Source organism: Vicugna pacos, chromosome 3, assembly GCF_048564905.1.
Source record: "Vicugna pacos chromosome 3, VicPac4, whole genome shotgun sequence".
In the NCBI taxonomy this organism is placed as follows: Eukaryota; Metazoa; Chordata; class Mammalia; order Artiodactyla; family Camelidae; genus Vicugna; species Vicugna pacos.
In genome coordinates this window covers 43,777,940-43,790,066 of record NC_132989.1, presented here as the reverse complement: position 1 = coordinate 43,790,066, position 12,127 = coordinate 43,777,940, and the positions used below count along the sequence as shown (strand labels likewise).

At 38.3% G+C, this 12,127-nt stretch overlaps 2 protein-coding genes across 2 annotated transcripts in view; one reads left to right on the top strand and one right to left on the bottom strand.

Moving 5' to 3' along the window:
* The window catches only part of REEP5 (receptor accessory protein 5), a 28,190-nt gene extending 25,086 nt beyond the window's left edge, over positions 1–3,104 (top strand). The window contains exon 5 of the mRNA XM_072958267.1: positions 776–3,104. Within this exon, the coding sequence (XP_072814368.1) occupies positions 776–825 (50 nt within the window). The 3' untranslated portion in view covers positions 826–3,104. The remainder of the gene's footprint in view (positions 1–775) is intronic.
* A 3,526-nt stretch (positions 3,105–6,630) lies between these two features.
* SRP19 (signal recognition particle 19) lies at positions 6,631–12,111 on the bottom strand. The gene is made up of 5 exons (XM_006203967.4): positions 11,849–12,111; positions 11,143–11,218; positions 9,027–9,098; positions 8,823–8,934; positions 6,631–7,167 (listed from the first exon to the last, which is right to left on the bottom strand). Exons 1-5 carry the CDS (start codon positions 11,887–11,889, stop codon positions 7,034–7,036), a joined length of 435 nt encoding a protein of 144 aa, XP_006204029.1. The 5' UTR covers positions 11,890–12,111; the 3' UTR covers positions 6,631–7,033.
* Positions 12,112–12,127: the final 16 nt, after the last annotated feature.

Genomic DNA, 12,127 nt, shown 5'->3' with positions numbered 1-12,127 from the left:
AGCTTTAATTGAGTGAAGGGAGAGCGGCTGTCAGGTAGCTGCTGAATGAGGCGGGATGCCTTGTCTGGCATCACAGGACTCTGGGCTCCGTCAAGAACAACTGCAGTTTGTGGAATATCAGGAGGCCCTGGAGACTTCCAGAACACTCTCCTGTCCCCCAACCCTTCACACACATCACAGTTGGTAATTGGGAAAGGTAAGGCTTAGTCTCCCACAGATACAAGAATATTTTCTTGAAGAATGTAGTGGCTTGCTACAAACTTAAAAACTCACAGCAAACTCTTCCCATCCTACAAGGGAATGGTAGCACAACAGAAAAATATAAGCATGTATATAAATATTCTGTCATTTCTTGACTTGGGGAATGATGACTTTCTCTGATTTTTGTCACCATGAGATAGATAAGTGACCCAGTTGTCATCAGATTGAGACATAGTCAAATTCTACAGGTCAGCACCCAGACACAAGCGAGAATTTGATTGTACAGAGGACCACCACGCTCAAAGAACCTCTGCTCTGTGCGATACTTAAAGGAGAGCAGAGGGGAGACTCAGTACAAGGGGGCTAGGCCAGATGACTTTCAGTAACTTTAGTAAGTACTCAGGGTTTGTGCTTGAAGAGGTCCCTTGTCCATTTCCTGGAAACTCTCCGAGCCCTGCCTACAAAATTGTGTTCTCATCTGAACATGACTCATCCAAGTTGTTATCTGGTAGCAACATTAGGCATAGGGCTGGTCTTGCAAATGCTTTGATACAATTTTCTTTCCTCCTAACAGCCAAGAAAGCTGCCGTGAATTTACTGGGTGAAGAAAAGAAGAGCACCTAAACCACTGACTGGATGGACCGTTCTGCCCTCTCTGTACCTTCTGTTAGAGCTTGATGTCATATTAGGAACTGTGGTATAATCACTTTAATAATGTTGCCTTGGAAGCATTTTTGATATATTAAAAAAAGGAATGTGTTTTAAGTTTTTGCTTACTTTTACAGTCTGTATACATAGAGAGCATTTTAACTTAAATTTAATGCAATGGGCAGTGTCCAGATTTTTTGAAAATGTATTTTACTTCAGGGTAGGAAAAGACGTTACCATCCTGCAGGAACTATAAACTTAAAAATGTATGTACCCCCCAGGCTTTGTACTTCAGTGGGCTCTCTCTGCATGCCTTTTCTCTGTATGTGTATTTTAGGATAGTCTTTAAGGTTCTCCTTCATGTATTGTACAATTTTGTATTAAATGTTTTTCATGTATCTGTGCGTAAGTATGTAGGGAAATGTTACTGTCTGCTGCATGCATAATGCTCATGGGAGTACCTGCCAAAGGCTGAGGGTTCCATTGTGCTGGTGTGATCTGTAAAATAATACTTCAGGAAATTAATACAAATGCATAATGTTTCAGATGAACAGTTAAGTGATAAATGAGGTGGAATAGCTTTGTAAAGCAGTTTAGTGATAAATGGGGAAATGTAAACATACATCATGCTCCCAGATCCTGAACTAGTAATGTTGTCTTGTAGCTTTTTAAAAATTGGCTGATAACTTTTGATTTGTCTGTTTTTAAGATGCTATAGAGGAAACCCTCCCTGGTTTCACCTTCATAGCTGCGTAACATGTTGATTCAGTCTTGTTTCTTTCCTAGTCTTTATAAACAGTTCAAGGAACCTCCAGAGACTTGCCCACCTCTGATTCACATGTACCTTCTTGTTTTTATCATTAGCAACTACATGCTAATGATGACACCAAGCTCTACGAGCAAGTCTCAGAGAATGAAAGGAAGTATGATATAACCCGTAATCCAGTTGGCAGTGGTTAAGGAATCTGCCCTCACCTTCTTCCCTGGCCTTTAAGGTCAAACACCAGAGGCTTCCCTAGTTTACAAGACAGAATCATTTGTAGTCCATTTAAATGCCTTCATCTTTATGCTTTGTTTTGATAAACTGCATATAACCTCATAGTTCAAGTACAGAACAAAAAGTTAAAATTAATGTCACTAACTTGATTAGCCAAATAGCTTATAGGGACCTTGACAACTTGTCTGTACTGGAGAATCTGAACTTTACACCCACCACACTGCTGGGATTGCTGGGAGCCTTCTGAACCAGACTAAACTAACTAAAACAAGAGTATAACAAAACTAACAAAATTAAATATCCAGGCCTGTAAAATAATTTTGAAGGCAAATAAAGATGATTAATTCTCTTAGATAATGATTAGGTAAAATCATAACAATGTCTCATTATGTAAAAAGTATCACAGGTATCAAAAATAGAGACAGTATCACCCAAATATTATACTAGGGATGAAGGCATTTATTTTTGGCGGGAGGATGTGATGATGGTACAGCATCTTATTATACTTACCTTAAAAAAAACTTTTAGAAAGTAAACAATTCGTTGTTATTGGAAGAAAATCAAGCCTTAGGTTAAAAAAAAATACCTCTGGGAGTATTTAAATCCCCTTCCCCATAAATAAAGTATGCCTTTCTTAATGGCAGAAGAATGAAAACAGCAACTTCTAGCATATGAATATATAGTCAGATTGTTGGCATACAGGATATGTAAGTTTTAGTGTACAAAATATCAGGCAAGATGGGGAAGCATAAAAGTTATTTTGCTCGTAACTACTTACAGGCTAATGTAAGTTTAGAAACTACAATATTAAGAAAATTCTGAGTGCAATTTTTTTTTAATTCCTATACATTCTGTAAGCTTTTCCTACACATTCTGTAAGAAATTTTAGTTACTGTTTCTGGCACTCAACATGTACATATTAATAACAGAAGTTATGAGTTGAGCAATTCTGTCTCATTTTAGATTTCCCAAATAATATAGTGCCATGGCTAGAGTATTTGAAAAACTAATTGAGCCTGTGTCAAGTGATAAGACAAGCACTTATTTGTACATGAACGGTATTTCAGGGATATGTAAAGTCAACGAATTCCTACAATTCTTCTACCTAAAAGCTTCAGAGCCACAGTTACTGCTACTCTGGGGAGTCTTCTACCTACAGCCTGAAGAAAATGAGCATAGCCTTTAAATAAGTGACCACCTATCCTGAAGATGTGATATATTAAATGGAAATGGATGTAAATAAAATTCCATTATCTTACTGAGTTGTTAGAGTTTCATTTTATTTTATGGGGCTTAAAAAATTTAGAATGATTTAAGCAAAATCTTAAGCATATATACATTTGAATTTTAAACACTGCCATTTATGCACCCCATTCCTCACCTGGCTTGTAATTTCCCACTGGTGGTAAGTACCTGTCAGAGGAAAGACTTTCCCTAAAAAAAACATAGCAACCAAAACAAGTTTCTACCAATAATTAGCACTAGATATAAAAGAAACCTAAACTGCTCCTGACCTCTGAATAACATGAGTTTGAACTGCACAGGTCCACTCACATGTGGCATTTTCTCCAATAAATACATACTACAGTACTACACGAGTCGCGTGCGGCTAGCCGAATGCCCAGATGGAGAACCAGTTAGTTACACCTGGATGTTTGACTGGGAGGGGGTCAGCTGGACTGCTTTCTCTTAACGTAATAGTTGGTGTATAACTGCATGTAAGTGTATTTTGTAGTAGACACTTCTTATATGTGCCTCCAAATCATTCTATACTTTGAGGCCAAGAAAAGAAGAACCTGGGATTTTATTAAAAATACCTACTTCTCGGGGGTGTACTTTGGTTAGCTTCATCTACCATCTGCTTTTACATGTGTCCAGAATCATGGTATTCAGAGTAACAGATACAATTCACACCCTTACCCATCAAATATTACAGTTCTATATAATGCAGCAGGAGAAAGTAAATATATTTGCTAATGACCTTAATTAAAAGCTTTTCTGGCTCCTTACCTTATAAAATCTCTTTGTAACACACAGAGAGAATTAAGAGCAATAAAGAGGTTCTTTGATCAAATCAATGGTTCTCAAACTTGACCGCGCACCAGGATTTCTCGTCAAAGGGAAGGGGGTGGTTGGTAAAATGCTGGCCCGTCCCCAAAGTTCCTGATTCAGGAGCCTGGGGTGGGACTCTAGAATCTGTATTTCCAACAAGGTACCAGGTGATGCGGATGGTCCAGGAACCACACTTTGAGATAAAACCACTGAGTTAGGTAAATACTCTCTTTACACTTAGTATGCAGATGTTTTTAGACCTAGTTGCGCATTAGTCACCTGAGCAGCTTTCAAAAAATCCTGGTATTTGCCTCCCCTACCAGAAGTTATGACATTTATCTACTGTATTCCCCAGTGCCAGTATTTTAAAACTCTTCACGTGAATCTCATACGTGGCCAGGGTTGTGAACTACTGGCAGAAACTACTAATAAGGTCGAGAGTTCCAAGGTCTGGAGTTTCTTAAATTAGTTCACCTGGTGTGTTAGTTTCCTACTGCTGCTGTAACACACTACCACAAATTTAGTGGCTTAAAGCAACACAAATGTATTAGCTTACAGTTCTGGAGGGCAGACATCCGAAACAGGCTGGCAGGGCTCTTACTTCTGGAGACTGTAGGGGAGAATCCATTTCCTTGCTTCTTTCAGCTCCTAGACGGTGTGTGCGTTCCTTTGTTTGCAGCTCCTAGTACTCTGACCTCTGCTTCCCTTTTATAAGGAGACTTATAATTACATTGGGTTCACCTGGATAATCCAGACTACCCTCTCCAGCTCAAGATCCTTAATCACACATGCAGAGCATTTTGCCATATAAACTAACATATTCACAGGTTTTTTTTTTTCTTTTTTGTCGGGAAGGGGGCACATTCTGCCTACCCTATCTACTCTCTGTGGGTATAGAGATTTCATTAGAGTTATCCCTAATATCAAAATAACTGCAGGGTGGGAAGGGATAAATTTGGGAGTTCGAGACTTACAAATGTTAGCCACTATATATAAAAACAGATTTAAAAAAACTTCTTTTGTATAGCACAGGAAACTATGTTCAGTATCTTGTAATAAGCTTTAATGGAAAAAACATGAAAACGAATGTATCTATGTATACGCATGACTGGGACATTATGCTGTCCACCAGAAACTGACACATTTAACTGACTGTACTTCAATTAAAAAAAAAAATAACTGCAAAGAGCATCTTAATGTTAGGTGGGAACTAAAGTAAGGAGTGTGTGACAAAGAATCACCCTATTCCCATTCAAGTAAAGACTAGAGGTTTATCCTCTGGGGATAGTAAGAGGATCTTTAAAGTAGGAGACACAAGGAGAGTTAAGGGAGGGGAAATGCATTAAAAACAGAATTGAGTGATTAAATACTGAGAGCCACTTCCCCTACTCTGTCTTCTCCCAGTAGGCTCCCAGATCTTCAGCCTCATGGCAGCTTTTTCAGACTCCTCTCTGGGGAAAAGAGATCAGCCTAAGAGAAAACATCTCTGATCCTGGCAATTTCTCCCAAAATGTCTCAGCCAGATATCCCTTTGGTGAAACTCATAGTCTGCAAGTGGCATCAGCCCAATTACAAGCTTGCAACAACTGTAAGTATGTTAGAAACATGCCATGGATAGTGGAGTAGAAAGATATGAGGGCATCACTGAGCAACTGAACCAACATCTATAATAATCTTTGGGTTTCATGTTATTTGAAAAAAAATAACAATGAGTCACTTAAACAAGAGTTTTCTGTTACACAGCCAAACACATTCCTAAGTGAGAAACTTTTCCAAAGAATCATGAATCATGTTTTGCAACCCAGTATTTATTTGTAAGTCAAATATATAAACTGCTCTACTATTATGTTCACTATAAAACATATTAACAAAAAACGTTAGAGAGAAAAAACTAAAGTAGCAATTCTAATACTTCTTCCCGCACACAATGGATCATCTGGGTGTGTAACCTCTTTTAAAGGTCTGAAACTCTGGTTTCGTTTATTTTGTAATCAGTTGGAATTGTCTGCACTCAAGCAATAAAAACCAAAAGGAGGATATGAGGCAGCTTATACAATTCACAGAAGAGCTACACAGGCCTCAGGAAGACAGGAATCAGGACAGTTCAATTTGTAGACCATTAGCTCTCTTAGCTCCCATCACCATCTGTACTTGTGTTTCTACTCCAGGTTTAATTCACGAGAAATAATCGACTGGCCTGGCTTGGGTCATATCCTGTGGTCAAGACGCAGTCCTGTAATTAACAGCCCTTCTAGAAGCATATGGAATCAGAAAAGGCAGTTCCCCAAGAGATGCTCAGTAGGCAAAAACATATGGCTGGATAAGGAATCTCTTAAATTTTACACAAAATCATCACTTTTAGAACATATGGCTTTGAAAGAAAGTCAGAATCACCAATCCAATTTAGTTTCTTGAAAACAAAAAGTGTATCTCAAGGTGCTAAAGCATTGTTAATTTTAGAACTCCAATTAAAATAATGTTCTTAAGTCTTCAAAATAAGCAAATCTAAAGTGTAAACTCCAGGACTTTCCATACTTCAACAAACTAGTAATGGACTGAATAGTTTAATTACAATATGTGATTAAGAGAATATGATCTACAGACTGGCTGTTTATAGACCTCCAAGAGGATTTAACCACTGTTTCCTGTTTCAGGCTCAAACTAAGCTTCCACTACCCATTTTATTCCCTTTATCTCCTCTACCAGCATTAATTCATAAGAAAAGCTAAAAGTCCGTTTCAAATTTTATTTCATTAACTTAAAAGATGAAGAAAATGTGTAATTCAAATATCAAACTCATTTATCTGAAACATGTTCACATAAAGGACAAACAGATACAGGATTTCAAGTAACTTATGGTAGAGTTGGTGGACTGCCCACTTAAAAATATTTTTCTTCCGCAAAAACTGTGTTTAAAAGCCAAAAAAAATTTTTTTCTTTTATACTGCATAAGAGCTAGATGCAAACTTCTGATGTGAATTTATTTCATTGTCAACTCTGATGCTGAAGCTGGGAGGCACAAATGTTCACAGTTCAGTTAAATGATGCAAACAAGATGCTTCTGTTTTCTCTCAAATTAGAAGCCTCCACTCATGTCTCTTACAGTAGTACCACATCCTTGATTCTCACACCAGGTCACTTCTTCTTCTTTCCTTTCCCTTTTTTACTTCCCTCTCCTTGCTGAAGACTTTGGTCACCACCACCTGTTTTCTGCGTCCTTGTTTTTAGTTTAGGTATCATTTCCGCAACATACAACATTACTGACTTACCTAGGAACCAGAAGTTAGGCTTAGTGTATAATCTGAGAAATAAGACATGAAAGATCATTAACTTGAACACCATAAAGTTCAAGAAATCATCACCACATCAAGAACATGCAAAGAATTTAAAAGAAAAAATTAAATGACTATGAAGACAGTGATGTGCTCAAGTGAGGGCCTTTGCTGGAGAAAATGTATTAAGAACAACGCTGAAATACTTAAATAAACAAAATCAGAATTTAGAACACTTTATTTGAAGATATTTTGCTCTTGGTCCTAGTAACTGATTTGAAGACCAAAGGAGAATTATCTAACGTAACAAGCTGGAAACAGAGTCAGGATATATCTTTATCCTAGGCTTGGAAACGCAGGGCTTCTTATAACCAAAGTCTTATAACCCAAATCCAATGGCATTAAGCTACAAAAGACGTTACTCATATGCCCAGATGATTTATGCACACATGTACCCTGCTCTGTGTACCAACCACGTCCGCCAGTTCCAGGAGCTGCTTTCAACATACACAGCCTGTCAGCCTTTCTCTTTTTACTTTCTTACTATTATTGTCTTACTGGAAACAGGAAACAACATCTTTTCAACTGTAATTTTTACTTTTATTTTATTGACTGGTCAAAGCAAAAATTTTTGGGGGGGTTGGGTAGGGGAGGCATCTTTTGACTTTAAAGAGATAGTATAGAAAGATGCCAGAGCAGAAAAACCACACTGGAAATAAACTACCCGTCTCTCCTGAGGCAGACCCTTAAGTTTCTAGAAATACTTACCAACCGTAACAGATTTTGGTATGTAATAACCAATTATTTCTATTCAACTAAAAACAATTAAGTTGTCAGTTTGCAGTTACTGTATCAAGAAACAAAATTAATAGCTCAAATTAAAAAATTACAACATATCTCTTAGAAATAAAAAAATTTAGAAAATAGTGACATGTAAATAAATATTCATCTTCCCAATACCCAGAGTATTTTGGAATACTGATGTCCAGTTTTGTTTGGTTGCTTTTTAAGAAATAAAACACCAGAGATATTGCCACAGTCGTCTCTAATCATCACACCCCTGGGCCCACTCCCCACCCTCTGCTCTCCATTATGTTAACTGCTACCTTAAGACTTGGCGTTTTCTTACAGTCCATTCCAAAAACATTTATACATATAATATCAATAAACAATAATGTATATACATCTATCAGTAAATAGTAATACTTTGTATTTAAATTTATACCTAAGTGATACCATACTATGCATGTCCCTCACTTTTTTCACTCAGTATGGCTTTTTAGATTTTTTAATGATAGAGATTAATAATAGATCTCAAGGGTCTCTAGGATCTGAAATAGCAATAATATCTGACCATTTAATAATTTCACACTCCTAACCTGACAGTAATGACGGACTTCCAGAGGTTTACAAAATGTTCACAAAACAATTCTTTTGGAGAAACAAGTAGTAGGTTTCATCACATTCTCAAAGATCCTTAACTTAATAGAAATTTAAAGCACTGTTTACCTCTCTCCATCAGCAGTAGTCCTTTCTCTAAACTCATCTACAGAATGCAGATTTTGTTTTTTACCTATCAAAAGGTCGGTTTTAGTTACAGGGTAGAGAAGTAACCTATCCCAAACTTTATTCATTCATTAAAACAAGCTTACGTGATGGGAACTGTACAAGACAGAGGCTTCCATCTTCCTGTTTGAGCTGGACCCGGACTCTGCCCCTGTACTGAAGATCACGATTCCATTCTCTAGAGTACATTTTATTTTTCTAACATAAAAAAATAAAAAAATAGGCTTTAAGAAAGTTATTATATCAATGCGATGAATATGGAAAATAGTGAAGGAAGAGCCACATCATACCTCAAGAAATACATTAAGTCCAACTGCTGAGCATACATCTTGAATCTCTGTAGCTGTAGGATTTTCAACAGCCTTAGAAGTTAAAAACAAAAACACTAAACAGCTCAGCTTTAAGTGAATATTGTTACATTGCTGTGTAAATCATTTCAAACACTATGACCAAAACACATACCAAAACCCAAGGTTTCCTTTTTCACTAGGTACAGTTGTTTCAACTGTAATTTTTAAAAATTCCTGGGAATCATACTGGTTCATACTCGTGTGTCCATCTCTATTCCAAAAGAACATAAATCTCACAAGGGTAAGGACTCTCTGGTTCACCAGCATATTCCCCAGCACCTGGCATGATGCTTGGGCCATAGCAGGTGCTCAAAGAATACTGGTTAAACAACTATTACAGATACAACTACTTCAGAAAATTGTTTGGCAGTGTGTACTAAAATTAAATATATGCATTCCTTATGGCCAAGCAATTCCAATAGTGGGTCTATAGACAAAAACAGGTATAAAAATATGTTCACTGAAAGACAATCTCAAGAATGTTCACAGCAGCACTACTTCTAATAGCCCCAAACTAGAAATAACACAATTATCCATCAATAGTAGAACGGACTGTGGTATATTCACACAATGCAATACTACAGAGCACTGGTTTCAGCAAGGTAATTTTGTGCTCTAACGTTTAGCAATGCTTAGGGACATTTTTGATTGTCATAACTCGGGTAGGGTAGGGCACTGGCTTCTAGTGAGTAGAGGCCAAGGATGCTGCTAAACAACCTGAAATGCACAGAACAGCCCCCACAACCACGAATTATATGGCTCAAAATGTCAATGGTGCTGCTGTAAGGAAACCCTACTACAGAGCAATGAGATTTAACAAGCTATACTCAAAAGGGCACATAAATCTTCTAAGTTTAAAGTCCATTGAAAAAGACAGACATAGAAGTACACAGTGTATAATTCCATTTAAATAAAATTCAAAGACAAGCAACAGTAATCTATGGTGCTGGAAGTCAGGACAGTGGCTATGTTTTGTAGCGAGTACATGTGACGGGAACAGTGACTGGGAGGGGACATAAAGGAATCTTTCTGGGTGCTGGTAATGTTTTCTTTTTTTAATTTGGGTGCGGGTTACCCATGTGTACTCACTCAGTAAAAATTAATCAAGATAAACACAAGATTTATGTATGTTTCTGTATGTATGCTATAAACCAATAAAGTTAAAAAAATTCAATCATTCTCCAAATTAACTGAGAGCTTGCCACCAGAGGCCTCTGTCTATGTGGGTTGATGTTAGTTATTAGTCTGAATCAATGCTTTGGCATCTTCTCTTTCACCCTGCAGCAGCAAAGTAGACTTTCCTTTAGAACTTAAGCAGCAAAATAGGAGATATTAAATAACAAAAGAATAATGTATTGCTTCAGGGTGAGTTCCTTAAATCTGTCATTAAGTTACAAAATGTAAATGATTCTTTAAAAAACAGAATATGACATTAATTTTGAAATGAAAATAAAAAGCTACAAAGACCCTTCACTTGGCACTAGGCACTTTCCAAAGTCAAGTTACCAGGCCAACTAATAATGTGGGTTTTTTCTATTCAAACAGCACAAGGGACAAACCATCTCTTTTAAAACTATAAACACCTACTTTTAAAAAAGTATTAATTTTAAAGTAACTTTACCCCTCTCAAAATAAGGAAGAATATGAAGATGATGATGATGATGACAATGGACATAAAACTATAAACCGTAATACATCTGAATGTTCTGCAAGTCTTGTTTAAAAACTCAAATGCATTCTGGACATCATATCGCACAATGCCCTAATTTTGGTTTCCTTTATTAAGGAGAAGATTGTCTTAACCTCGGTTTAAAAACAAGACACCGTGCAAACCGTACAACACCGCCCACCCCAACTTCTTTCAAACACAGGCATATGAAGAACCATTTAATACTTTTTTCAGTTATGAATTAGTGCCCTTCTGATTTCACCTTTATTAACGAGAGCACCTCAGTTCTTGGTTGCTGTTCTCCCCAGTCTCCAAACAAAGCAGTAAAAGAAACTTTTGTGTACAAGATTCCCAACCACTCAAGGACAGAGGTTCCAGCCCACTTACCTTACTTATGGGGATTCGCCTCCCCTCCGCGATGGTCTTCTTGTTATTTAAATAAGCAGGATAGATACAAATGAACCTGCCACGGAAGAAGCCCAGCTAGTATTACTAGAGCAGTATTTCCAAAAATTCATTCATTCTTTCATCATCATCACCAGGACTGCCGGTACACCTATACTATTACTTGCTTAATTTTTTTCCTTTAAATTGCCTCCCCTTTATTTAAAAACAAACTTTAACCTATTACCTTAGATAGAAAAAAAAAACCACGTGCTACACAACTTTTAAAAAAGAAAGAAGCAAAACAATGGGGTAACTGTTCAGTTAGGTACAACTGCCTGTCAAGTTCTGAGGGCGGGGCCCACTCTCATATAGAAAGTATGGAGTCAGAGGTAAACAAGCTTTTCTGAACGTACCAACAACTAAAGGTACAGATTTTCATTTTGTGATTACTTAACGTCCTGTCCACACAGCACACAAAGTCCTCCGTCTCACGTACAGGTAAACAATGAGCTACGTAAAGTCGGATTTAGGGACCCGGCGAAAAGCCTGGAGCAGCCGGCCTCAGGGAGGAATGGCAGCCCGAGGAGAGGCCCGGAGCCTGAGCGCGGCTGGTGCCGAGCTCCTCCGGGGAGCTTTCCTCAGGGCTGGGGAAGGCGGCGCAGCACCTGTGGGCTCGCAGCAAGCCCCTTGCTCTCCCTAGACCCACCTGTCCTGGTCGGCCGGGGACCGAGCGGCGGCGCAAGCCATCTTCCCACGCGTGCAGACAGCATCAACGCCCGACCTGCAGGTAAAAAACCGGCCGGAACTCGGCTCCTGAGAGTGGCCAGACCACACCGTTTCCGGCGGAAGTCCTGCCCCCCGAAACGCCTACGCTCCCGCAGCTTTTCACAGTTCGTTTGTTCCGGCACCTGTCGCTCGCTGCAGGGCTTTCTAGTTTGTGACGTGGCGTTGGAACCTCCTCCTCTCGCGAGAGGATCCACGAACG

Bases quoted from the DNA above. Each gene is read 5' to 3' on its own strand.
- SRP19 (XM_006203967.4), bottom strand. From the start codon at position 11,889: ATGGCTTGCGCCGCCGCTCGGTCCCCGGCCGACCAGGACAG. The intron at 11,219-11,848 runs GTGGGTCTAGGG...CTTCCGTGGCAG, and splicing joins TCCCCGGCCGACCAGGACAG to GTTCATTTGTATCTATCCTG. The intron at 8,935-9,026 runs GTATGATGTGGC...TTTTTATGTTAG, and splicing joins GACTTAATGTATTTCTTGAG to AAAAATAAAATGTACTCTAG.